The sequence below is a fragment of the Mobula hypostoma genome, chromosome 10 (assembly GCF_963921235.1).
Source record: "Mobula hypostoma chromosome 10, sMobHyp1.1, whole genome shotgun sequence".
Taxonomy (NCBI): domain Eukaryota; kingdom Metazoa; phylum Chordata; class Chondrichthyes; order Myliobatiformes; family Myliobatidae; genus Mobula; species Mobula hypostoma.
In genome coordinates this window covers 122,147,979-122,175,378 of record NC_086106.1, presented here as the reverse complement: position 1 = coordinate 122,175,378, position 27,400 = coordinate 122,147,979, and the positions used below count along the sequence as shown (strand labels likewise).

Below are 27,400 nucleotides of genomic sequence, written 5' to 3'. Positions count from 1 at the left end.
AGAAGGCCAGTGGAAGTTTTGATCTTGTTCTACCCATTTCATGTATTGACTAATACTTTTACACCTACTTTCACTGCACGGGTTGATATGGTGGTAAAGAAAGCCTTTGGCATAATTAACATCATCATTATCATTTTATGTGCTATGCCTATAACCATGATTGTTCTTGGCAAAGTTTTCTACAGAAATAGTTTGCATCACCTTCTTCTGGGAGGTGTCTTCACAAGAACTCTCAAATTCAGTGCCCTGAGCTGTAATAGTATCAGCATTTTGATCTTTTTTTATTTGCATTTATTTAGTTACATTACTTTACTTACTTTATACTTTATTGTCGCCAAACAATTGGTACTGGAACGTACAATCATCACAGCGATATTTGATTCTGCGCTTCCCGCTCCCTGAAGTACAATTCAACAGTAAATATTAAAAATTTAAATTAGAAATCATAAATAGAAATTGGAAAGTAAGGTAGTGCAAAAAAAAACAAGAGGCAGGTCCGGATGTTTGGAGGGTATGGCCCAGATCCGGGTCAGGATCCGTTCAGCAATCTTATTATAGTTGGAAAGGAGCTGTTCCCAAATCTGGCCGAACGAGTCTTCAAGCTCCTGAGCCTTCTCCCGGAGGGAAGAGGGACGAAAAGTGTGTTGGCTGGGTGGGTCGTGTCCTTGATTATCCTGGCAGCACTGCTCTGACAGCGTGCGGTGTAAAGTGAGCCAAGGACGGAAGATTGGTTTGTGTGATGTGCTGCGCCGTGTTCATGATCTTCTGCAGCTTCTTCCGGTCTTGGACAGGACAACTTCCATACCAGGTTGTGATGCCACCTTGCTCTTCTTCGGCACCGGGATTATTGTTGCCTTCTTAAAACATGAGGGGATCTTAGACTGAAGCAAGGAGCAGTTGAAGATGTCAGCAAACACTCCAGCTAGCTCGCTTGCACAGGCCCGGAGAACCTGTCCTGGGATGCCATCTGGCCCCGTCACCTTCCTTGGATTTATCTTCAGGAAGGCCCTTCTAACGTCCTCCTCGGTGATGATGAATCTCGATGCCACCAGGTCCGGTTCATCTGGAGGGAACGGGATGCTCCTCTTCTGTTCGGATCTTGCGTAGAATACGTTAAGTTCATCAGGAAGAGAAGCGCCACAGCTATTGATATTCCCAGCCTTTTCTTTGAGCCGAGTGATCTCATTTAGAGCCTGCCATAGTCTACCGGAATCCCTCTGGTTAGCCTGGGCTTCCAACTTGGCTTGATATGCCTCTTGGCACCCTTAATGGCTTTCTGGAGTTCATGCCTGGATTCCGTGTAGTGACTGGTATCCCCGGACCTAAAAGCCGCAGCTCTAGCCTTCAAAAGGGACTTGACCTCATAATTCATCTGAGGTTTCCAGTTAGGGAATACCCGGATTGTCTTGCGAGACGCAGAGTCCTCTATGCATTTCCAAATAAAGTCCGTGACAGCTGAGGCATACTCATCGAGGTTAGCTGCTGAGTCCTTGAATACTAACCAGTCCACCGATTCAAAGCAGTCGCAGAGGACCTCATCCGTTTCCTCCGTCCAACATGACACTACTTTTGACACCGTCACCTCCCGCTTCAGTACAAAAATCAAATGCTCACTATCCAAGAGATCTGACCCCAAACCTGGTTCATTTCCTAGCAACAGATCCAGTATGACCTCCACTCTAGTTCCCTGCTTATGTATAGTCATCATCATTACATGACATGTCGTATGATGTGGGCCATCGTGGTCATTTCTCTATCTATGAATGACCATGATTGTTCTTGACAAATATTTATACAGAAGTGGTTTGCCATTGCCTTCTTCTGGGCTGAGTCTTTACAAGATGGGTGACCCCAGCCACTTTCAGAGATTGTCCGCCTGGCTTCAATGGTCACATGACCAGTATTTGTGATATACAGCTGCAGCTCGTACGACCATCCACAGCCTGCTCCTATGGCTTCACGTGACCCTGGGGCTAAGCAGGTGCTACACCTTGCCCGAAGGTAACTTGCAAGCTAGCAGAGGGAACAAACACCTTAGACCTCCTTTGGTAGAGACGTATCTGCACCCTGCCACCTGGCATGCTTGCCTTTATTAGTTGAGGTATTAAGGTCAAAGGTCAGGAGGTTATAAAACTCTAGTTAGGCTGCATTTTGAGTATTGTATTTGGTTCTGGTGACTACATTTTTAGAAGAACTTGGAGGCTTTGGAGAGTGTGCAGAAGAAGTTTACAAAGATGCTGCTCGGATTAGAGAGCATAAGGACAAACGGGTTGTTTTCTTTGAAGCAGCAAGGGCTGAGGGGAGATCTGAGAGAGGTTTAGAAATTTATGACAGGTATAGATAGAATAGGTAGCCAGTATCTTTTTCTCAGGTTTGAAGTGACTAATACTAGAGGGCATGCATTTAACATGAGAGGGTGTAAATTCAAAGGAGATGTGCAGGACAACTTCTTCATTTACACATAGAATGGTGGGTCCCTGGAATGCATTGCCTGGGGTGGTGGTAGAGGCAAATTACAGTAGGGGTCTTCAAGGGGTTCATGAATTTGGAGGAGATGGAGGAATTTGGATGTTGTTCAGACAGAAGGAATCCTGTCTGTCTCACGATGCAACAATTCTCCACTGTAAATATATTGTAACCATCTCTTCAATCTTAAATGATGGTGCCCCACTGTTCTATTCTATTTTTCTTCCACTCAACCTATTTTTTGTGCAATAAGCCTGGCTTCTGCTCTCTGCTTCTGGCTATTCCAATTGTACACTATCTTTATTGTTTTCATCTTTATAATACAGCCTCTTAATTCCATCATGGATAGATTTGTGGCCAAGTTTACGATGGCATGAGGATACATGGATCGGCAGGTATTGTTGAGGAAGCAAGGAGTTTGCAGAAGGACTTGGACAGATTAGGACAATGGGAAAAGAAGTGACAGATGGAATATTTATTTTAATGAAGTGTATGGTCATGCACATTGGTAGAAGGAATAAAGGCGCAGACTATATTTTAAACGGGGAGAAAATTCAGTATGGACTATTTTCAAAACGGAGAAAATTCAGAATTCAGAGGTGCAAATGGACTTGGTAGTCCTTGTGCAGGATTCCCTAAAGGTTAACTTGCAGGTTGAGTCAGTGGTAAGAGAGGCAAATGCAATGTTAGCATTTATTTCAAGATGACTAGAATATAAAAACAAGGATATAATGCTGAAGCTTTATAAGGCATTGGTCAATCTGCATTTGGATTTTCTGAGCAGTTTTTAGCTCTTATCTGATAAAAGATGTGCTGACTTTGGAGAGAGTCCAGAGGAGGTTCATGAGAATGATCCTGGGAATGAAAGGGTTAATGTATGGTGATCATTTGATGGGTCTGGTAGTATTTGGTGGATTTTAGAAGAATGAGGAGGGGCAACCTTATTGAACCCTATTGAACATTGGAAGGCAGAGAAGAAAGAGTGTGGAGAGGATGTTTCCTCTAGTGAGACAGTCTTGGACCAGATGGCACCGCCTTAGAATAGAGCAATGTTCCTTCAGAACAAAGGCGAGGAGGAATTTCTTCAGCCAGAGGGTGCTGAATCTGTGAAATTAATTGTCACAGACCACTGTGGAGGCCAAGTCATGGGTATATCTAAAGCAAAGGTTGATAGGTTTTTGATTGGTCAGGGTTGTCAACGGTTAAGGGGAGAAAGCTGGAGAGGGATAATAAGTTAGATATGATGGAATAGTGAAGCAGACTCGATGGGCCAAATGGCCTAATTCTGACCCTAAATATTATGGTCTTACATTGTGATGGTTCCCAACTAAAATTAAGCACGGCAGAGAAGGCCAATTTGGCAATTGGGTCTATTTTGTCAACACACATCAAAGTTGCTGGTGAACGCAGCAGGCCAGGCAGCATCTCTAGGAAGAGGTACAGTCGACGTTTCAGGCTGAGACCCTTCGTCAGGACTAACTGAAGGAAGAGTTAGATGAGTTCTTTCACTCTTCCTTCAGTTAGTCCTGATGAAGGGTCTCGGCCTGAAACATCGACTGTACCTCTTCCTAGAGATGCTGCCTGGCCTGCTGCGTTCACCAGCAACTTTGATGTGTGTTGCTTGAATTTCCAGCATCTGCAGAATTCCTGTTGTTTGGGTCTATTTTGTGCTTAGAGCAGTCACATTCGAATCCCCTTAGACAACTTAGTTTTTCATATATTTCAAATATTTATTCAAATTCACCTTTGCCTCAATCGTGATGTGACAATTCTCCTGGGTAAATATATTTTAATCCCCTCTTCACTCTTAAATGATAATGCCCTACTGTTTTAGTCCTTAATTCTGATAACTTTCCACTTAATCTACAGTATTTTCAAGACAATAAACCTTGCTTCTGCTCCCTGCTTCTGGCCATCCCAATTGTACACTCTCTCTTACTGCTTTCGTAATTAGCATAGAACGTCTTTAAAGAAAAGCCACACGTTTCTCCAACTCAATCTTTATTACGCATTTATCATTTCTCCCTATTATCCTTTCTTTTGCAAGATATCCGAAACTTAAAACTGCTACTTTAAGATGGCAAATGGAGAATTTGAAAATGAAATTACAGTATGGCACTTTCTCAGGCATGTATTTTGCATGATCACTGAACTGGAACAACCAGCAAACTTTTGTTAATGAAAAATAAAATTGCTTATACAAGTGCCAAAATCACTTGGGAACAAATGGTTTTGCTCTATCACGATCAGTTGTGTTTTCCACACCTTTTCAGTAACTAGCTTACAGAACATATAACTCAATTTTTTGGGCAATATTTTAGGAGAGAATTCTTTGTAGGTTTTACTGAGACGCTTAGTGATAATGTTTAAAGTAAATTTATTGTCCAAGTATGCATATATCACCATATACTACCCTGAGATTTATTTTCTTGCAGACGTTCACCCTAGCTACAAAGAAACACAATAGAGTCAATGAAAAACTACACACGAGAAACAACGAATAAAGAACCTATGTGCATAAGAAGACACACTTTGCAATTATAAAAGAAAGTAAATAATAATATGTTAATAAGTAATAAATAAAATTAATAAATAACATTCAGAACATGATTTGTCAAGTCCTTAAAAGTGAGTCTATAGAGTATAGACTATAGAGTTCAGCATTCAGGTGAGTGAAGTTATCCATGTTAGTTCAGTAGCCTGTTGGTTGAGGGGTAATAATTGTTCCTGAACCTTGTTGTGAGGGAACGAAGGCTTCTGTACCTCCATCCTGATAACAGCAGTGAGAAGAGAGCATGGCCTGGATGGTGGAATTCTTGATGATGGATGCTATTTTTCTGTGACAGTTCTCCTTGTGTATGTTCTCAATCATGAAGAAGGATTTGCCTGTAATGGACTGGGATGTATTCACTGCTTTTTGTAACCAAGTAAGATGGTGACATTTTAATATTCAAAAATTAAGGTCTTACCACAGAAAGCAAGTTAATCAAGCTTTTCTTAACAAGTCCCACCAAACCACCAATAGTCACAAATAGAGTTCCTCGTAGAGAAAAAAAAAGTGGCAAAAAATACATGTGTTTCAAGTGAAATCTAACTGAAGAGAATTTGTCATTGCCTAGTTTTCTATATCTTTAAGTTCTTCTATTCAATAAACAATAGTGTTCTTAAGGTGTTAGCTTTTGCATAATCCCCCTCAGCTGAGAGGAAGCATTTCAATTTTTTTTATATGAGCTAAAATGTATATGTATTTATTTAAATTTTTGAGGGTTTGAATAGATGTGGTTTGGGACCATTACATCACTGTATTGTTGAAGGCTGATTAATTTTAGATGATAAAGTTTTATATGTTACGGGTTTCTTTTAAACTTTGCATAAGCTCTGACATCTAATCGTACCATTTTTGTTTCAGCAGCGAAAGGAACCAAAACATGAACATTCAGATCACTTTGGTGGCTCTTACTTATTTCTCTGTCAGTGAAAGTTTGAAGACTGTGTCTAAAAGAAATCTGGGTAAGTCAGAATACCTGCTTTTTAAATATTGCTCTGTTCTTTTTAATCCACCCATTGCTATTGAGGAGTCATTTAAACACCAGAAACCACACTCTTTTATTCAATTGATTTTTGATGCAGCTTTCAAGCTATATTCAGTTAAATGCTGATTTTATTCATAATTGTAAGCCAACCTCATATTTTATTGGAATTTTTTAAACTGTTTTCCAAAATAACGTTAGCACAGTCTGATTAACCCTCATCTGTAATTGAGCCTGCAAAAGCAGACTTCTTATAATCGTCTTTGAAATTTAATCAACAATTTTGATAATTTTATTGCCTCTGTGCTTCCAATTATTCTTTGTTCTTCTACTTTTAATTATAACTTTGATGTGATTTGAAAGTCATTCAATGAAGATTCCATAGACAGCCAAAAGAAATATGACAGCTACCTTTTAGAGCTCTAAGTGTATGAAATTATTAGTTCTCTGCACAGATGTTGTATAGCATCTGTTCTGTACAAAGACATCAAGTGCATATAATGAGAATTGCATGGGTTTCAATAAGCAAGAGGACTGTTTAGTGGTTGCATGTTTCGAGGTATTCCAGGATGTTCTTGGTAAATAAACAGATATTTAAAACCAAGAATTCCCTTTTAAGTAAAGATTTAAAGGAAGCCGAAATAAGTAATGTCTCAATTCCAAGGAAAAAAATGGAGACTCAGGATCTTCTTTTGACTGTTGTAATAACTTCTTATTGTGTAGAAATCTTACTTTTTCCTAACTAAAATAATCACTGGTGCTTTGTATTAGGAAGATAATACTGATGTAGTGGGGGACAGCTTTTGTGAAATAAAAGCTATAGTGTAGATCAGATGGGCTAAATAGCCTGAAACTGTTTGTTAACATTTATGCAAATATGGAATACAGTGGCCATGACTATACAATGGATTCAGGTTAACTGGACCATCGTTTAATCGGGGCAGCTGCTTATTTTGGACAACTCTTAAAGAGCAAAAGCTAATAAAACTAATAGCTGGGATTCTTTTGGGTACTATGCCGAAGAGTTGCCGAAGAGTTTCTAACTAGCGTCAGTTTGATGTGCTTGTGTGGCTATTAGACACTGCACCATGCTTAAAGCAAGCAGTTTATAAATGGTGTATATGTTTGTGTTTTAAAAGCAGTGAATTTATCACTAATAGTTAGTGAGAAATAAGCAGAAAAATAATTCAGAACTGTTTTGCTCACTGCAGTTTCAAGTATGCAGGCTTGGAGATGCCAGAAATGGATAGGAGTGAAAGAAAAGTGATTTTGCTACTCTAACAAATTAGGACCTATGAAGAATTTGAAGTTAGAATATCATCTAAAATGTCACAATGAAAATGAAGATTTGGAGGATACAATCATTGAAAGCATTATTTGAAGTTAGTCCATTATCTGCACTAGGTGTCTGCCCTGATTTTGTTCATTTACAGTAAATCAAAAAAACACGGCAGCGTACATTGGATGATTTCCTCCGTCAATAACTATTAGGAACTAATACAAAACTTTACAGTATTGTAGTAGTGATCTATTACTTTCTGTATTTCATTTATATACATATTTTGTTACTCAGTTAAATGGTAGTTTGTCTTTTTTATACCTTTTTAACTATTTCATGAAACTTCAACTAACTGTGGCAGCCACTTAATTGGGTCAAAATGTACTAGTCCTGATGTGTCCCAATTAACCAAAATCTAGTATATTTCTATATGTCGCAAGAATAAAGAACACACTATATTAAGGTTTTACCATTTCTTGACCTCTTATAATCTGATATTTAGTTCAACTGGGTCTATCTTATAAGCATTAGTAATTTATGACCTGCTAATCTTGTTTGATCAACTTTGGATTAAAATGATTATACCTATCAAATCTTCTGTGTTTAGTCTTGAAAGCTGTATTAGTCTCAATAGTTTTATAAGTCCTTGTCTATTGATGCATCATTCAATTATCCCTGACTCTGTCAAGCACTATTGACTGTTTGCTATAATCAGTAAGAGAGGTGTTTCCATAACAATCGATAGGAAGCAAAGCAGATTTTGAACAGCTTTAAGCTGTCCTTGTCCCATTGCTCTTAGTCAGTTTACAAGATGTTAAAATCAGGCACATTCTCAACCAAAATAACAAACCCTAAGTTTCCTTGTTCTGTGCAAATACAGAGGGAGTTTTACCCTTTCAGTTGCTTACTTTTTTCTGTTAACTATATGTTAACTAGATTCTGTTCTTCCATTACACAAGTATGTCCATGTCCATTTTTTGTTAACAATAATATGTATTTTTACTTTAATGAAATTATATAAAAATCAGAGAAGAATACGTTACAGGAAAAGGCCTTTCTGCCACAGTGTCTATGCCAATCATAATATCATCTCTCTGCACATGGTCTATAGCTCTCAGTTGTGTGGCTGTTCATATGTCTGCCCAAGTGCTTCTTAAATTTTGTTGTATCTGCTTCAAGTATCTGCCATGGCAGTGCATTCCAGGCACCTACTCCTCTGTATTTAAAAAAAGAAATCCTGCCTCATAAACCTTCTTGAAACTTTCTCCCTTCTCATCTGAAGCCTAAGACCTCATTTCCACTCTGAAAATGGTTTCTGTCCATCTACATCAAGTGTGCCTCTCATAATTTTATATATTGTTACTCTGATATTCCAGAGAAAACAACACACACTTGTCAAACCTCTTGTAATAGCTAATACCATGCCAATCCATTTAATATCCTGGTGAAACACTTCTGCACCCTCTCCAAGCCCTCCACGTCATTCCTCAATTTAATCAACCAGAACTACACATAATGTGGCATAACCAAAGTTTTATACCATTACAAAATAGTTTTTCAACTATGATTACTTAAGCCCTAACTGCTGAAGGCAAGCATACCAGACATCTACTTTACCACCCTATCCACTCATGTTACCATTTTCACAGTTATAGACTGGCACCCCAATGTTCCTAAGGTTCTTGCCATTTGCTGTATAAATTTTCCTTGTGTTTGACTTCCTAAAATGCGTCACCTCATACTTGTCTGGATTAAATTCCATCTGTAATTTCTCCACTCGAAGTTTCCAACTGATTTGTATTGTAATGTATCTTTTGGCAGCTTTCCTCTCTAAGTAGAACTCTACCAATTTTCACATCATCTACAAACTTACTAATTAGATCGCCTACATTTTCATTTCTAAATATACAGTACTTGCAAAAGTCTGGGGTACATACATACAAGACTTTTGGACAGTACTGTATATTACATGAGCAGAGGTCCCAGGAGTAATCCTTGTGAAAAGCAACTAGTCATAAATCTCCAGTTGGAAGAGTACCCCTCTACCACTACCTCTGTCACTTAAGACAATGTCAATTCTGTATCCAATTTCTCACCAGCCTATGAGTCCCATTTGTCTTAATCTTCCAAACCAGTTAACCAGGAGAGACCTTATCAAATGCTTTACTGAAGTCTATGTAGACAGCATCCACTCCCTTACCCTCATCAATCATTTTTCTGTCATCTCCTCAGGAAAAAATTTCACTCAAATTTGGGAGACAGGCTGACTTTTCTCAATAGGCCCATGCTTTTCAAATGTGATATATACATATTGAGTTGCATTATCAAGAAAATCTGCCTTGACAGTTCAATATTTCAAACTTTTAGAAAAATTGCAGTGTATTAAAACATCTGTTACACAGCATCCATGTTAAAATGTTTGTTTGTATTTTTAAGAGAGGCAGCTTGTCACAATTTGATTAAAGCGCCCAGGAATGAGTTTATCACAAAATAATAAGTATTTTAAATTACAGTATTATCCATCTGTCAAGAATATGCAGATTTTAATTACTGAAAATAATTTCTTAACAGTATACACAGATATTTTCTTAGTTTGTTCAACAGTTGTCGGTCCTTGGTATTTTTTAAACCTTATTTGAATTATAATGATTTCTCTACAACACTTAAGAAAAGAATCGGCTTGGTTTTGATCTATTTTAAATATTTGCAAACATCATAATTAGCTGAAATGTGCTACGGTTGATTTATTTGTCTTATGGGTGTGGGCCTTGGGTGGCTGTGACTACTTGTCAGAGGATGCTTTTTGATATGAGGCCAATCATTGTATTGTATGATGTGGATGATCATGGTCTTTGACCATGATAGTTTCTGGCAAATTTTTTGACTGAAGTGGTTTGCCATTGCCGGTGGCGGCGCCAGAGTTTTTTTCTTGCTGGTGCTATAGTGGGGCTGAATTATTCAGTGATGGTGCTGAGGGATGTATCCTATGGTAATATGTATTCGCAAGGCCAGACGTGTGACGTTCAGAAGTCAGCTTCAAGCATTATGTGCCTACTATAAACGCCTGTGTTGATTCACAAGCAACAGCAATTGATAAATCTAATATAGAAGTGAACTGTGACAGTGTCAACAGCATCGAAGACAACCAGGGCTACACAGAGCATAAACAGACAAACCGACGGAGCATCCGACCCACAGTGCACAATGTGAATCATGCGCCAATCCCACAATCAGAGTCAAATTCGTGCTTTTCAACTGAAAAACACAACGCTAACCCACAATGTCCACTGCTTTTCGCATTACATGGACAGAAAATGCCAAAAGATACTCCGTTATTAAAGTCAAATAAGGCAAACAATAGATGCAAGGCTTTACTAGGAGTTGGACAAATCATACTCTGAACATGCAATAACTCAATTAATTTGGCTATTGAATTTAAAACAAAAATCAACAGATTCACTGCTTGGAAGTCTAACCAAAACCAGTAGGCTTAATAGCAGTAAATGTAATAGTTGAGGATTTGCAGGAAACGTAAGGACTATGGGGTATCCACCACAAAATAAGGGATGGGGGGGATGAATGGACAAGGGAGTCGCGTAGGGAGCGATCCCTGCGGAATGCAGGGGGGGGGAGGGAAAGATGTGCTTAGTGGTGGGATCCCGTTGGAGGTGGCGGAAGTTACGGAGAATAATATGTTGGACCCGGAGGCTGGTGGGGTGGTAGGTGAGGACCAGGGGAACCCTATTCCTAGTGGGGTGGCGGGAGGATGGAGTGAGAGCAGATGTACGTGAAATGGGGGAGATGCGTTTAAGAGCAGAGTTGATAGTGGAGGAAGGGAAGCCCCTTTCTTTAAAAAAGGAAGACATCTCCCTCGTCCTAGAATGAAAAGCCTCATCCTGAGAGCAGATGTGGCGGAGACGGAGGAATTGCGAGAAGGGGATGGCGTTTTTGCAAGAGACAGGGTGAGAAGGGGAATAGTCCAGATAGCTGTGAGAGTCAGTAGGCTTATAGTAGACATCAGTGGATAAGCTGTCTCCAGCGACAGAGACAGAAAGATCTAGGAAGGGGAGGGAGGTGTCGGAAATGGACCAGGTAAACTTGAGTGCAGGGTGAAAGTTAATAAAATCAACGAGCTCTGCATGCGTGCAGGAAGCAGCGCCAATGCAGTCGTCGATGTAGCGAAGGAAAAGTGGGGGACAGATACCAGAATAGGCACGGAACATAGATTGTTCCACAAAATAATTAGCATTAGTCTTGGCCCAAATCTTTAAAAAAATCAACTGCACTCACCATTCATGTTTTCAGAAAAGCACAATCCGTCTGTTGTTGTGATTGTTGGTGAAAGCATCAATGATTTTCTGGATGTCAAGTGCTTTGGTCCTCTGGCTGTTTATGGCCAACAGAGCCAAGTTGCTGTTCTGAGCATTGCCGCTGCTATTCCTTAGGTAGTTTTTGAGGTGTCTGAGGCATGAGAAACTCCGTTTGCATGAGGCAGATGTCACAGGTAGAGTCAGTGATATGCAGATTAGTTTGTATAAATTTATAAATGCATTGCGGTAGGGTCTCATTAGAGCTAGAAATTCCACTGTGTCATTCACTGTCTGTCCTTGCTGGAGACTCAACCACTGCTCTCATATACTCACAATTTTCTTGGACAATCTTTGCATGTCCTTTGTCAAGCATATTTCCCAATCTTGAACCGTCTTGTTTTCTCAATCTGAATTCGGTCCATGCCTCCATAGCAAACTTATGGGCTGCACTTACATGGTGGGTTTTGAAAGCTGTTGTAGCTTTCCACCAGTTGCGGTAGCCGGTGACAGTGAAGGTAGACTCAGAATGGAACCCACGTCCTCCACACAGGAAATGCCTGCATGCGAAGCAGAACACAGTATCTTTCGTGATCAAATATTCCAGTCAGCCAAACCAGCCACGAATAAAACTCCTTTGTTGATTGCCAAACTGTTGCGAGCAGCGAAGGGTACTTTTTCAATGCTGGCCGATGGGGTCCTTCCTCAGGTTGCTGGCTAACATCGTTAACAGTATTCCCAGTAGCACTAAGAGCAGCTTCATCCACGTTATCTTCCGAATCCCGCTCCATTTCTTGTTCCTCTACTTCGCCCTCACACTCCTTCGATGAACTGCTGTCGTCCTCATCCCCACTTACTTCTTTCTGCATGTCATTTTCAACTAAGACAAGCTCAGGCTGAAACGCCATTGATTCTTCTGGACGAGGTCGTTTTCTCACTAAAAATCAATCCATTTTTCGCACCGCCAAAATAATGCACGTAACAGGCTGATGCTAGCTTGTAAAAGCACAATGTGTGTGTGTGTGTGTGGGGCATCTGTTAGTCTCGCGAGACCATGGATCTGCGCCAAGATGTATACTATCAATCTCTCCTGTGAATGAGAGTGAGTGACATCACCACCTTAAGTGATCTTAGATCAGCTTAACTGATCTGAGGACAGCAACGGCAAGACATTGATAACGAACGAATAAGTAGAAGTGTAGAGTGGATCTGACAAAGTTTATAACTTTATTGCTGTGTGGGTGCTATGGTAATTGGAGGGCGCTGTTTCACCAGATCAGCTGGAGAAATAAGCTGTATTCAAAACTATACAGAGAAAGCAAAGCAGCTGCAATTTGTATGTGAAATTTCAGTTAATTTCTTGGTGGTGCTACGCTGGTGCTATTGCAATTTCTGCTAGGGCTATAGCACCATCTAGCACCACCCTTGGCCATTGCCTTCTTCTGGGCAGTGTCTTTACAAGAGGGATGATCCCAACCATTATCAATACTCTTCAGAGATTGTCCAGCTGGTGTTTGCTCTCAGACCAGGGCTTGCAATATGCACCGTCCGCTCGTGCAGACATCCACCACCTGCTCCCGTGGCCTCACATGACCCTGATCGGGGGCTAAGTAGGTGCTACAGCTTGCCCAAGGGTGACCTTCAGGCTACTGGAGGGAAGATGTCCTTTACATCTGCTGTGGTAGAGATATATCTCCACCCTGCCACCCCATTAGGCCAATCTTTCACAGAAACTCTGCTATGTATTTTGCACTTTAAGCTTTACCATACTTGATTTTGTTTATGCTAATACTGGAAGAAATTGAATTCTCTCAAAAGCATGCACATCAAGAGCCAGCAGTCACTCTTATTGGCATGAGTATCCAAATCGTATTGAGCAAACTGCTTGTCATGAAGAAGGCCAAATAAAATGTGATAATATACCAACATGAACTTTGCAGTGCTTCTGAATGCATGGAAATATACCATTACTGCAATTACCCTGGTCCCATTTATTTCAACTAGTAATTCTCTGAAACAACATGATTGAATTAGAACATAGAATGTTATAACAGAGTACTCACCTTGTGGCTCATAATGTTGTGCTGGCATAACCTGCTTCAAGATCAATCTAACCCTCCCCTCCTACCCGGCCCTCTCTTTTCCTATCATTGTTGCCTATCTAAGAGTTTCTTAAATGTTCTTAATGTATCTGCGCGCGTGTGCGCGCGCACACACACACACACACACACACACACACACACACACACCACACACACACACACACACACACACACACACACACACACACACACAACAATCAAGTTTGCATACTTAAAGATGTATTTCTCTGTCTAATCTGTGGAAGCTCTTTGATAGTCGGTTGGATTCCCAAATGAAATAACCTCCGACATTCCCCCTAAAAGTTTTTCCAATCACCTTAAAATTAAAACCTTTTGTATCAGTCACCTTCACTCTGGGACTGAAGAGTTTCTGGCTGCTTATTTGATCAATGCCTCTTATCATCTTGTACTCCGACATCAAGTCACCTCTCATCCTCCTTCACTTCAAAGAGAAACACCCTAGTTATTTACTGTTGTGTATTATCAGGCTGGAATGATTCAGATGTGGAGAAATCCATTCTGCAGCAGTTTAACAACATGAGCAGAATAATTGTTGGCCAACTATTGATAACATCATTCACCAAAGGCAATTGTGTAAATTGAAGGGAAATTAATGATAGGAATATAGGCGCAACCAATGTACATTCACACACACAGAATTACACTTGTACACCTGCTCATTAAGGCAAATATCTAATCAGCTAATCATGTGGAAGCAACCCAATTCATTAATGCATTCAGACATGTGATGCACTGTCAATTACTGCAAAAGACTGGAAGTAGAGTAAATACTGAAAGGCTTTTATTAGCAGTAAAATGTGACCTTGACCATGTTGAGTATCTGCCCTGGCCGAAGAGGAGGAGCAGTGGCACAATCGCCTTTATTCAGGGGTCTGTGGGAGGAGCCACAGGAGCAGACAGTAGAGGGGCGTGTCCAAACAGGTAACCCAGTTACTATATTATATATATATATATAGTTTACCACAATATGGTAAAGAGGTTCAGTTGATGTTCAGACCAAACATCAGAATGGAGAAGAAATATGATCTAAATGACTTTGACCAGGAAATGATAGTTGGTGCTAGGTGGTTTGGGTAAATTAGAAACTCCTGGGATTTTCACACATAACAGTCTCTAGAGCACATAGCGAATGGTGCAAAAAAGAAAAAAAAAATCCAGTGTGTGACTTTTCTGTAGGCAAAACACCTTGTTAATGAGAGAGATCGCTGAATAATGGCCAGACTGACCCAAACAGATAGGAAGGTGACAGTAACTCAGACATGTTACATCATAAGTGGTGTGCAGAAGAGCATCATCTCTGAATGCAAACCATGAGGTGGACTGGCAATGGAAGATGTTGGTGTATCTAAAAGCCGTGTCTAATAAAGTAGCTACTGAGTGTACTTTGCAGAAATGGAATCCCTTTCTGTGGTAATTATAATCCTCAGAATGATCAAATGATCTGTAAAACATTTCTTTCAATAGATCAACATGATTAAGCTTTAGCTCATTTTCTTGCTGCACACCTTGTAAAAATGCAGTGTATCAATACCTTAATCAGAAAAGTAATTGATTTTATTCAAACTTAAGATACATTTCTCCTCTTTGATAAATAATGTACAAAGCTCTGCAGATGCAGTTAAAAAGTACTCTGGGGATATTAAAGGGATTGAATTAAGTTAATAAATCCCTTGTCTGCACTTGAATATTCTGTGGTTTAAGGTAAAACACAAACATGATCGTGCCTAATTACTAACAGACTTGAGTTAAAAAGAGAAAGATTTGCAATAACAAGAGAACGATTTAAGATAATGACGAAAAGTCTGGTTATCAGTCCAGTACATTAAGAATTCTTTGAGCAACCTAATCAATCTACACTAAGCATCTAAGCAACACACACACACACACACACACACACACACACACACACAAAATGCTAGAGGAACTCAGCAGGCCAGGCAGCATGGATGGAAAAGAGTAAACAGTCGATGTTGCAGTTGAGACGCTTTGTCGGGACTCTTGCAGCCCCTAAACTAAATGCCTGCGTGGAGAGAGCAGAGTGTAGTCACTAAACTCACATAGTGCTCTACAGGTTTGCTATTCGAAATATTTTGAAATTGAAAGATTAAGAAATTTTCAGAACATTAAAATGGCTTTATAAATAAGATCAAACAAGCCAAGTCCAGTTTATTTTCATCTGACTATAGGTATGTACAAGCAAACTAAACAATGGTACACCCACAATACACATGTCACACCCAGCTCTTAAAATAAAATATTTCCATAAGTAAGGTAGTGAAATATTACTCAAAATGGAGTTACTGGAGGAGAAGATGGCGGCCACTTCGGTGGTGATGTCTGTTTTTTGTCTGGTAGGGGACCGTGCACAATTCTCATTTGATGGAGACAGTCGTGAGAGTATGGAGGAACATCTGGAGAAACTTCTGAAATGCCTGTTTCACTGCAGCTGTTACTGTGTGGTCCGGAATCTCCAGAGAAGGCCCAAATCCACAGCTTTGCTTGATTTGGCGGCCGGGACGAGGTCAAAGGCGCCCGGCAGAGGATGGAGCTCAGGAGGCTGTATCGGAGAGGCTAGTCAGAGGCTCGAAGTTTTCGGACGGATGGACTCAGTGTCAGCTGTGGTCGGGTGCTTCCAATGCATCAGCAGTTGTCGGTGCCTTGAGGTTTATGGCAGGGAGTTTCTCCCTTTGCCGCCTGCTGTCAGGGACTTGGGAGTTGATCGACTCGGGATTTTGAAACTTTTTTTTAAACCGTACCCATGGTCAGTTCTTCATCAAATTACGGTATTGCTTTGCACTGCTGTAACTATATGTTATAATTATGTGGTTCTGTCAGTGCTAGTCTTTGGTATGTCCTGTTTTTCTGTGATATCACTCTGGAGGAATATTGTATCATTTCTGAATGCATGCATGCATTTCTAAATGACAATAAACAAGGACCGAGTGTTCTCATAATCTAAATAAAAATCTAAATCTGAAAAAAATGTATATAGTGTGCAGAATAGGTAAATAGCTCTCTGTCCCAGTGACAAGAATTCAGTGGTGACAGGGTATTTGTCAGTCTCACAGCCTGATACCCAGTCTGGCAGTCGTAGTCCTGATGCTCCTGTATCTCCTTCCTGATGGTATTGTGTGAAAGATTTTCGGATGGGTAGTAGGGATCTTCAAGAATGATTTGGGCCTTTCATTGACAATGCTTACGGTAAACGTCACAAATGGGGAGAAGGAGATACTGATCCTCTCAGTAGTTTTTTTTTTCTATTCTCTGCAGGGTCTTGCAGTGTGAGGCCCTGCTGCTTCCATTACACACAATAATGCAGACAGACAGGACACCCCTGCAGCAAGTTTTTAATAAGCCTTGCATGCCTCACTTCTCAGAAGTGTAGATGTGTTGTGTCTTCTTGACTAATGAGGTGGTATTGTGCGTCTGTAGGTTTTCACAAATAAAACAAAGTGAGGCATTTTATTTTTAATAAAACCGGTAATCATAGAACCATAGAAAACTACAGCACAGAAAACAGGCCATTTGGCCCCTCTAGTCTGTGCCAAAACATTATTCCGCTAGTCCCATTGACCTGCATCCAGTCCATAACCCTCCAGACCTCTCCCATCCATGTACCTATCCAATTTATTCTTAAAACTTAGAGTGAGCCCGCATTTACCATGTCAGATGGCAGCTCGTTCCACACTCCCACCACTGAGTGAAGAAGTTCCCCCTAAACCTTTCCCCTTTCACCCTAAAGCCATGTCCTCTCGTATTTATTTCTCCTAATCTAAGTGGAAAGAGCCTACACACATTTACTGTCTATACCCCTCAATTTTGTAAACCTCTATCAAATCCCCCCTCATTCTTCTACGGTCTAAGGAATAAAGTCCTAACCTGTTCAATCTTTCCCTGTAACTTAACTCCTGAAGACCCAGCAACATCCTAGTAAATCTTCTCTGCACTCTTTCAATCTTACTGATATCCTTCCTATAGTTTGGTGATCAGAACTGTACACAATACTCAAAATTTGGCCTCACCAATATCTTATACAACCTCCCCACAACATTCTGACTCCTGTACCCAATACTTTGATTTATGAATGCCAGAATGCCAAAAGCCTTCTTTACAACCCTGTCTACCTGTGACGCCACTTTCAGGGAATTATGCATCTGAACTCCCAGATCTTTGTTCCTCCGCACTCCCCAGTGTTCTTCCAAAATGCAACACCTCACACTTGTCTGCATTAAATTCCATCTACCATTTTCTCAGTTGGTCTAGACCCCTCTGTAAGCTTTGAAAGCCTTCCTCACTGTCCACAGTGCCTCCAATCTTAGTGTCATCAGCAAACATGCTGATCCTATTTACCACATTATTATCTAGATCATTGACATAGACAATAAACAACAATGGTCCCAGCACAGATCCGTGAGGCACACCACTAGTCACAGGCCTCCAGTCTGATAAGAAATCAGACACTACCACTGTCTTCTCCCACACAGCCAATTTCGAATCCAGTTTACAACCTCTCCATGGATACCTAGTGTCTGAACCTTCTGAACTAACCTCCCATGTGGGACCTTGTCAAAGACCTTACTAAAGTCCACGTAGACAACATCCACAGCCTTTCCTTCGTCCGCTTTCTTGGTAACCTCCTCGAAAAACTCTACAAGATTCGTTAAACACGATCTACCACGCACAAAGCTATGCTGACTATCCTTAATCTGCCCTTGGCTGTCCAAATACTTGTAACTCCGATCTCTTAGAACACCTTCCAATAACTTACCTACTACTGATGTCAGGCTCACAGGCTTGTAATTACCTGGTTTACTTTTGGAGCCTTTTTTAAACAACGTAACATGAGCTACCCTCCAATCCTCCAGCACCATACCTGTGGCTAAGGTCATTTTAAATATTTCTGCCAGGGCCCCTGCAATTTCTACACTAGTCTCTCTCAAGGTCCGAGGAAATATCATGTCAGGCCTTAGGGATTTATCTGCCTTTATTCGCTGTAAGGCAGCAAGCACCTCCTATTTAATTTCTATATGATCCATGACACTGCTGCTTGTTTCCCTTCCTTCCATATACGCTTTGCCAGTTTCCTGAGTAAATACTGATGCAAAAAAACTGTTTAAGATCTCCCCATCTTGTGAGGTGCCACACAGACAACCACTTTTATCTTCTAGGGGACCAATTTTGTCCCTTAATATCCTTTTACTCTTAATATACTTTTAGAAACCCTTCAAGTTTATCTTCACATTATCTGCCAAAGCAACTTCATGTCTTCTTTTTGCCTTCCTGATTTCCTTCTTTAGTATTTTCTATACTCTTCAAGTACCTTATTTGTTCCTTGTTGCCTATACCTGCTATATACCTCGTTACTTACCAGATCGCCAATATCCCTTGAAAACCAAGGTTCCCTATGCCTGTTAACTTTGCCTTTAATCCTGGCAGGAACATGCAAACTCTGCACTCTCAAAATTTTGCCTTTGAATGCCTTCCACATACTGAACACATCCTTGCCAGGAAACAACTTATCCCAATCCACTCTTCCTAGATCCTTTCTCATTTCCACAAAATTGGCCCTTCTCCAATTTAGAACCTTAACTCAAGGACCAGACCTATCCTCATCCTTAATTAACTTGAAACTAATGACATTATGGTCACTGGACCCAAAATGGTTGCCTACACATACTTCTGTCACCTGACCTGTCTGGTTCCCTAATAGGAGATCAAGTATTGCATCCTCTCTCGTTGGTACCTCTATATATTGATTTAGAAAACTTTCCTGAACACATTTGACAAAATCCATGCCATCTAACCCTTTCACAGTGTGGGAGTCCCAGTCAATATGTGGAAGGTTAAACCCCCCTACTATTACCACTTTGTATTTCTTACATCAGTCTGCCATCTCTCTACAGATTTGCCCCTCCAATTCTCTCTGACTATTGGGTGATCGATAATACAACCCTATTAGTGTGGTCACACCTTTCCCATTCCTCAGCTCCACCCATATGGCTTCTGTAGACGAGCCCTCCGGGCTGTCCTGTCTATACACAGCTATGATATTCTCCCTGACTAGTAATGCCACTCCTCCCCCTTTCATCTCTCCCCCTCTGTCACATCTGAAACAACAGAACCCTGGAACATTAAGCTGCCAGTCCTGCCCTTCCTGCAACTAAGTCTCACTAATAGCAATAATGTTGTAATCCCCCATGTCAATCCATGCCCTAAACTCATCTGCCTTACCTGCAATACTCCTTGCATTGAAATAGATGCACCTGAGTACATTTCTATCAAGTATAAACCTTTGATTACTGTCTATACATGCAGTCCTCGCATGACCTTTATCCTCCTCCACCTCACTATCTGCTCTAACACTCTGGTTCCCCTCCGCCTGTAAATCTAGTTTAACCCCCCCTCCCCCCGAGCAGAACTAGCAAACCTACCCACAAGGATGTTAGTTCCCCTCCAGTTCAGGTGCAAACCATCCCGTTGGAACAGGTCCCACCTTCCCTGGAACAAAGCCCAATTGGGTAGAAACATGAAGCCCTCCCTCCTGCACCATCTCCTTAGCCACGTATTTAGCTGCATTATCATCCTACTTCTAGCCTCACTAGCACGTGGCACTGGTAGTAATCCTGAGACTGCAACCCTGCAGGTCCTGTCCTTCAACTTTGCGCCTAACTCCCCAAACTCTCTTTGCAGGACCTCCTCTTCCTTCCTACCCACGTCATTAGTCCCTACATGGACCACAACACCTGGCTGCTCACCCTCCCTCCTGAGAATACCGAGAACTCGATCGGAGATATTGCAGACCCTGGCACCAGGGAGGCAACAGACCATTCGGGATTCTCGATCTCTCCCACAGAACGTCTTATCTGTCCCCCTAACAATCAAATCCCCTATCACTACTGCTCTCCTCTTTTCCCTCATTCCTTTCTGAGCTGATGGTCCAGTCTCAGAGCCACAGATGTGACCACTACAACTTGTTCCTGGTAGGTCATCCCCACAAACAGTGTCCAAAACAGTATACTTATTATTGGTGGGAATGGCCACAGGGGTGCTCTGCTCATTCTGTCTACTCCCCTTCCCTCTCCTGACAGTCACCCAGCTACCTGTCTCCTGACTCTTAGGGGTGGCTATCTCCCTGTAACTCCTGTTTATTTCTGCCTCTGCATCACAAATGATCCAAAGTTCATCCAGCTCCATCTCCAGGTCCCTAACTTGGTTTTTCAGAAGCTGCAGCTGGATGCACCTTTTACAGGTATAGTCAACAGGGTCAACTGTGCCGTCCCTGACTTCCCACATACTGCATACGGAGCACTCAACTGCCCTAACTGCTGCCTCCATTACCTACTCCTAAGTTAATTAGAGTAATTAAAGGAACTTACCCTGCCTTACCTCACTGGGAGCAGAATCATCCTCAGCCTCTGCTCGCCAAAGCCTCAAAGCTTCACTCCTACCCTGAGCCACTCACACACTGGCCGCTCCTCTTCATTTACCCCTCCTTTTATTTGTCCCTGCCAATTATCTCAAGTACTCACTCCCTCTAATCAACTAATCAACTCTCTGTTTAACCCTTCAGTTGCCCTCCACGCTCCTCTTAAAGCACAGCCTCCTGAGCTCTCCCGAGCCTCTCGCTCCTCCTCCCTGCGACCGTTCCTCAATCACACATTTTATTGAACTTCAAAACTTACACACACAAAAGTGCCCTAAAAATCTTTACACAATAACATCATCACATCAGACCAGTCTCTTAAAATGAAACCCCAACTCAAATGTCAGAGGTTGTAAATTATGTACATTTCCACCAGTTGCTTTACGCTACAGGTCCAGGTCAGATTGTCCATTATGTGCATACCAAAAATCTTTCTACTCTTCACTGATGGATGAAGTGCCTCTACCTTTTCAGATGTTTGCAAAGATTCAGTACGTCACCAAAAACTTCGGCAAACTTCAATAGGTAACACATTGGAGAGTGTTCTAACCGGTTGCATCATGGCTTGTATGGAAACACCAATGCCCAGGAATGAAAAAAAGATGACAGAATGTGGTGGCTGCAGCTCTGTCAAACACAGGAAAAGGAGCATCCATCATCGAAGACCCCCACCATCCAGGCTCAGATCTTGTCTTGCTACTACTATTGGAGAGGAGGTACGAAAGCTTTAGGTCCCACACAACCAAATTCATGAACAGTTATTATCCGTCAAGCTCCTGAATCTGTGTAGAGAACATAATTCACCACTAATGGGAACTGATTCTATGACCTACAGACTTACTTTCAAGGACGCTTTATAACTCACGATCTAATTATTTTTTTATTTGCACAGTTTGTCTTTTTTGCACATTACTTATTTGACAGTCTTTGATTATGTATGGTCTGCCATAAATTTTGTTGTAATATTTTCCCTGTAAACGCCTGCAAGAAAATGAATCACAAGGTATTCTATGGCAACATGTGCGTACTGTGATAATAAATTTTCATTTAACTTTGAAAATGGGCCATTATCTCATTGCTGAAGTGATCATACACCTCAAACAGCAAGTGAGACTCCTTGTTACATTTGTTTTAGAAACTGAATCTATCAGGATTAAATCTGTGCAAGACAATATCCTGCTTAGTAACATGTCTAATGGTTATTCATCTTTACATCACATCTGTACATAGTGTACACCTCAAACTGCAAATATCTAATCAGCCAATCATGATAGCAGCAACTCAATGCATAAAATCATGCACGCACGGTGCAGAGGTTCAGATCAAACAGCAGAATATAGAAGAAATGTGTACGAAGTGACTGTAACTGTGGAATGATTGCTGGTGCCAGACAGGGTGGTTTGAGTATCTCAGTAACTGCTGACCATCTAACCAGAGTTTTATAGAGCTGCAACATCACCTCATACTGTATTACAGAGCCTGATCTAATTCAGTAGCAGAATGCACATAAGGGTCTGTCCTAAATGTTAGTTGAGGTGAATGCCACTGGGGTATTTAAAGAGGAGGTACAAAAGGGGGAAAAGGTCAACAGGAAGTGAGTTGAAAGTGGCTGAAGGGAGGCTTGAGTGGTGCATAAAGATATTTTGTATGTTCCATATAGTAATGTCACCTCTTTATGTGAAATATTTATAAATGTTGTGGTTGTCCATAGCATCAACGATGACAGGCAATATGTGTGTGGTAGAGTTTTTAAAATGGAAAAGCCTCAGAAGTTCAGGTCCGGTGGTACAAATAGTCATCACAAATGAGGTTGCAATGGACGGCCATGATTTCCTCTGCACCTTGTCATGACCTTCACTCTCCATAGTGTGTTGGAGGAACACCTTCTTGACTGATTCTCACTGTATATCTCATCCACCCAGTCTGTCGGAGCTCTCTTTGCATGGTCGGGCAGACATGTCCTAATCTGACAGAGCTAGGAGGCCTGCTGACAACCATCAGCTGGTCTAGTCCACCTGTCGGAGCAGTGCTCTGGGGTGCGACCCTGTTGCATCCACAAAGCTACTTGGAGCCGCAGGTGAGAGTTGAGTGTCTGGTAGGGTCCAAAGGTGAGTGAGCTGACCCAGATTAGACATGACAAAGTTCAAAGTAAATTTATTATCAAAGTCCATATATGTCACCATATACAACCCTGAGATTTGTTTTCTTGTGGGCATACACAGTATATCCAAAAAACACATGAAGGGTTGCCCCCGGCAGGATGGACAAACAGCCAGTATGCAAAAGACAACAAACTGTGCAAATATAAGAGGGGAAAAGAAATAGACCCATCACTAGAGGTGCTATCCCCTCCCTGGACAGCCCATACACCCCTGTACAAAGTGTACTATCTTAGAAAATGAGAACTGAGCTTCGTGTCCTTTAATACTTATTTGGTAGTGCGGGAACTTAACTTTGTTTTAATAGAATAGCAATAGTATTTATATTAATAAATACAGTGCCTATAAAAAGTATTCACCACACTTAGAAGTTTCCATGTTTTATTGTTTTACAGCTTTGAATCACAGTGCATTTACTTTGGCTTTTTTGACACTGGTCAACAGAAAAAGACTCTTTTGCGTCAAAGTGAAAGCAGATCCTTACAAAGGGATCTAAACTAATTAAAAACATAAAACACTAAATAAATGATTACATAAGTTTTTGCCCCGGCTCCTTTAATATTACACACCAATTAATCACTATTGCAGCCAATTGGTTTTAGAAGTCACATAATTAGTTAAGTGAAGATCTGCTTTGTTGACCTGTGTACAGTCAAGGTGTTTCAATTGATTGTAGTAAAAATACACCTGTATCTGGAAGGTTCATCTTGTGGTGAGTCAGTATCCTGGCAAAAACTACACCATCAAGGCAAAAGAACAGTCCAAGCAACTCTGCGAAAATGTTATTGAAAAGCACAAGTCTGTAGACGGATGCAAGAAAATTCCCAAGTCACTGATTATCCCTTGGAGTACAGTTAAATCAATCATCAAGAAATGGAAAGAATATGGCACAACTATATATTTGCCTAGTGCAGGCCGTCCTCAAAAACTGAGAGACCATGCAAGAAGGGGACTAGTGAGGGAGGCCACCAAGAGACCTATGACGTCTCTGGAGGAGTAACAAGCTTCAGTGGCTGAGATGGCAGGGCCTGTGCATACAGCAACTGTTGCCTCGGTGTTTCAGCAGCTTTATGGGAGAGTGGCAAGGAGAAAGCCACTGTTGGAAAAAACTCACATTAAATCTCAGCTGCAGTTTGCAAAAAGGCATGTGGGAGACTCTGAAGTCAGCTGGAAGGTTCTATGGTCTGATGAAATCAAAATTGAGCTTTTTGGCCATCAGATTAAATGCTATGTTTGGGGTAAACTAAACACTGCACATCATCAAAAACACACCATCCCAATTGTGAAGCATGGTGGTGGCTGCATCATGCTGTGGGATGCTTCTCTGCAACAGGCCCTGGAAGGCTTGTGAGGGTAAAGGGTAAAATTAATGCAGCAAAATACAGGGAAATCCTGGAGGAAAACCTGCAAGCGAACTGCGACTTGGAAAAAGATTTGGTTTCCAGCAAGACAATGGCCCTGAGCAGAAATCCAAAACTACACAGGAATGGCTTAAAAACAGCAAAGCCAATGTTCTGAAGTGGCCAAGTCAGAGTCCTGACCTCAATCCAATTGAGAATTTATGGCTGAACTTTAAAAGGGCTGTTCTCTCACGATCCCCATGCAATCTGACAGAACTTGAACAGTTTTGTAAAGAAGAATGGGGAAAAATTGTCTGGTCCTGATGTGAAAAGTTGATAGAGACCTATCCACACAGATCCAGGCTGTAATTGCTGCCAAAGGCGCATCTATTAACTACTGACTTGAAGGGGGTGAACACATATGCAATCACGAGGAATTCTGCAGATGCTGGAAATTCAAGCAACACACATCAAAGCTGCTGATGAACGCAGCAGGCCAGGCAGCATCTCTAGGAAGAGGTACAGTCGACGTTTCAGGCCAAGACCCTTCGTCAGGACTAACTGAATTCAGTTAGACTTTTCCGTTAGTCCTGACGAAGGGTCTCGGCCCGAAACATTGACTGTACCTCTTCCTAGAGGTGCTGCCTGGCCTGCTGCGTTCACCAGCAACTTTGATATATGCAATCAATTATTTTGTGTTTTATATTGTAATTTAGATTACAATATAAAACACAATTCAATGTAATTTAGATCACTTTGTAAAGATCCATTTTCACTTTGATACAAAAGTCCTTTTCTGTTGATCAATGTCAAAAAAGCCAAATTAAATCCACTTTGATTCAATGCTGTAAAACAACAAAACGTGAAAACTTCCAAAGGGAGTGAATACTTCTTATGGACACTGTGTATATAGTTGTCCCTATTATTCCTTTTTGCACTTAATTTTCTCATTTATTGTGATATTACATCTTTGTACAGTTCTACTGCAAAACAGCTACCTTCACGTCATACAAGACAGTGATAATAATATTAATTTTAGTTTCTAATTTGTATTGTTTTCTTTTGTTTTTTTTTGAGTGTAGAGGATTGATAAGAACCCGTAATCACTGCATTTAATAGATGAAGTGCTCTAGGACCAGAATTCAACAAACATGTTTTGGGACTAATCAGATAATGCCTTATTGGACTTAGCTGCACCAATTGTTGACTGAAACCACTTCTTGATGCCCTGTAATCCTTCTAGCAATTAGTAGAAATCTTTCCCCTCTTTGCCAAAGGAAATGAGCTCTTTCTATTTTCTTGGTGTGGGATTCAGTTAAAACTCCTTGTTTTTCTAAATAAATCAGTTCAGCTTGTCAGTCATGTCCTTTATCTATAAACCTTGGTAACGTCCTCATCAATCTGTTTCTGCCTCTCCAATCCCACAAGTAGAGTGGTGGTTAGAAATGTAGAATTAGGCATGCCTTTGATTTATTCGACTTTCTGTAATTGTGTGGATAATGAACTTCTCCTTATAGAGGAAATTAGAGGATATGTACTGAAAGTACTCATTCTGCCTCTTCAGAAGGACTGGAGGCAGCCTTTCTTAGGCCTGAAGGCCTGTCTGTGTGTGTGAGTGGTAGGGTAGGAAAGGGCTTGTTTGATGTTGTTTTTGTTGCTGATTCAGATTCAGATTTATTTATTTATCAGATGTACATTCAAACATACATTGATATGTTTTGTTTATGTTAACAACCAACACACCCAAAGATGTTCTGGGGGCAGCCTGCAAGTGTCGCCACACATTCTGGCGCCAAAATAACTTGCCCACAATGTTCTAACATACAAGCAACAATAGCAACTGCTGAACACTGTGAACATGCTATACTGGCAGTGAAATGTGTGTCAGTACTTGTGGTCTGCCCCAATATATCCTTGGGTTTGCTAATTGTTAATGCAAATGACACATTTCACTCTATGCTTTGATATACACGTAAATGAATCTGAATTGCATCAACATTGACCTCAACATAAACTACAATAGTTACCTTTTCTTCTAATCTCTACTCGAGTCTCTTACTACTCCTTACCTGCCTATCACCTCCCCATGGTGCCCCTCCTCCTTCTCTTTCTCCCACGATCCACACCCTGTGCTATCAGATTTCTTCTTCTTTAGCCTGTTACCTTTTCCATCTATCACCTTTCAGCTTCTTACCTCATCCCCCTCCCCCACCCACCTGGTTTCAACTATCACCTTCTAGCTTGTCCTCCTTCCCCTCCCCCACCTTCTCATCCTGGCACCTTCCCCCTTCCTCTCCAGTCCTGATGAAGAGTCTCCGTCCAAATCATCGACTGTTTATTCATTTCCATAGGTGCTGCCTGACCTGCTGAGTTCCTCCGGCATATTGTGTGTGTTGCTCTGGATTTCCAGCGTCTGCACAATCTTTTGTATTTACAGTTTTACTTTAATTAATGTCCCTTGATATCCTTAACCAATGAAGGCCTATTGATTTCTGGCCTGGAAGCCCCAATGCACCAGTATCTATTGTCACTGTGGGAGAGAGGGAAATCTGAATGAGGACACTTCCTGAATGAAATCATTCTCCACAGGCGCCCTCGTAATGTATCATTTTAGAGGTAATGTATTCTTTGGCTTGGTGCCAAACTTCCAGCTTTTCGTAAAATCAGAATTATATTACATAATGACACCGGAAAACATCACCCACAATGATAACTATTACAGTACAATTGTTGCATAAATTTGTATTATATCCTTAGTCTGTTTTTCACTACC

The 27,400-nt window shown here is 41.0% G+C and overlaps 1 protein-coding gene across 2 annotated transcripts in view; it reads left to right on the top strand.

Annotated features, from left to right (window-relative positions):
- Positions 1-27,400, top strand: part of il1rapl2 (interleukin 1 receptor accessory protein-like 2) — a 1,302,096-nt gene that overhangs the window by 97,973 nt on the left and 1,176,723 nt on the right. Inside the window, exon 2 of one of the 2 annotated variants that reach the window (XM_063061139.1) lies at positions 5,879-5,976. In XM_063061139.1, the coding sequence (XP_062917209.1) occupies positions 5,895-5,976 (82 nt within the window). In that variant the 5' untranslated portion in view covers positions 5,879-5,894. Of the gene's footprint in view, positions 1-5,875; positions 5,977-27,400 lie in introns of both variants that reach the window. The other variant, XM_063061140.1, reaches the window with a different exon arrangement.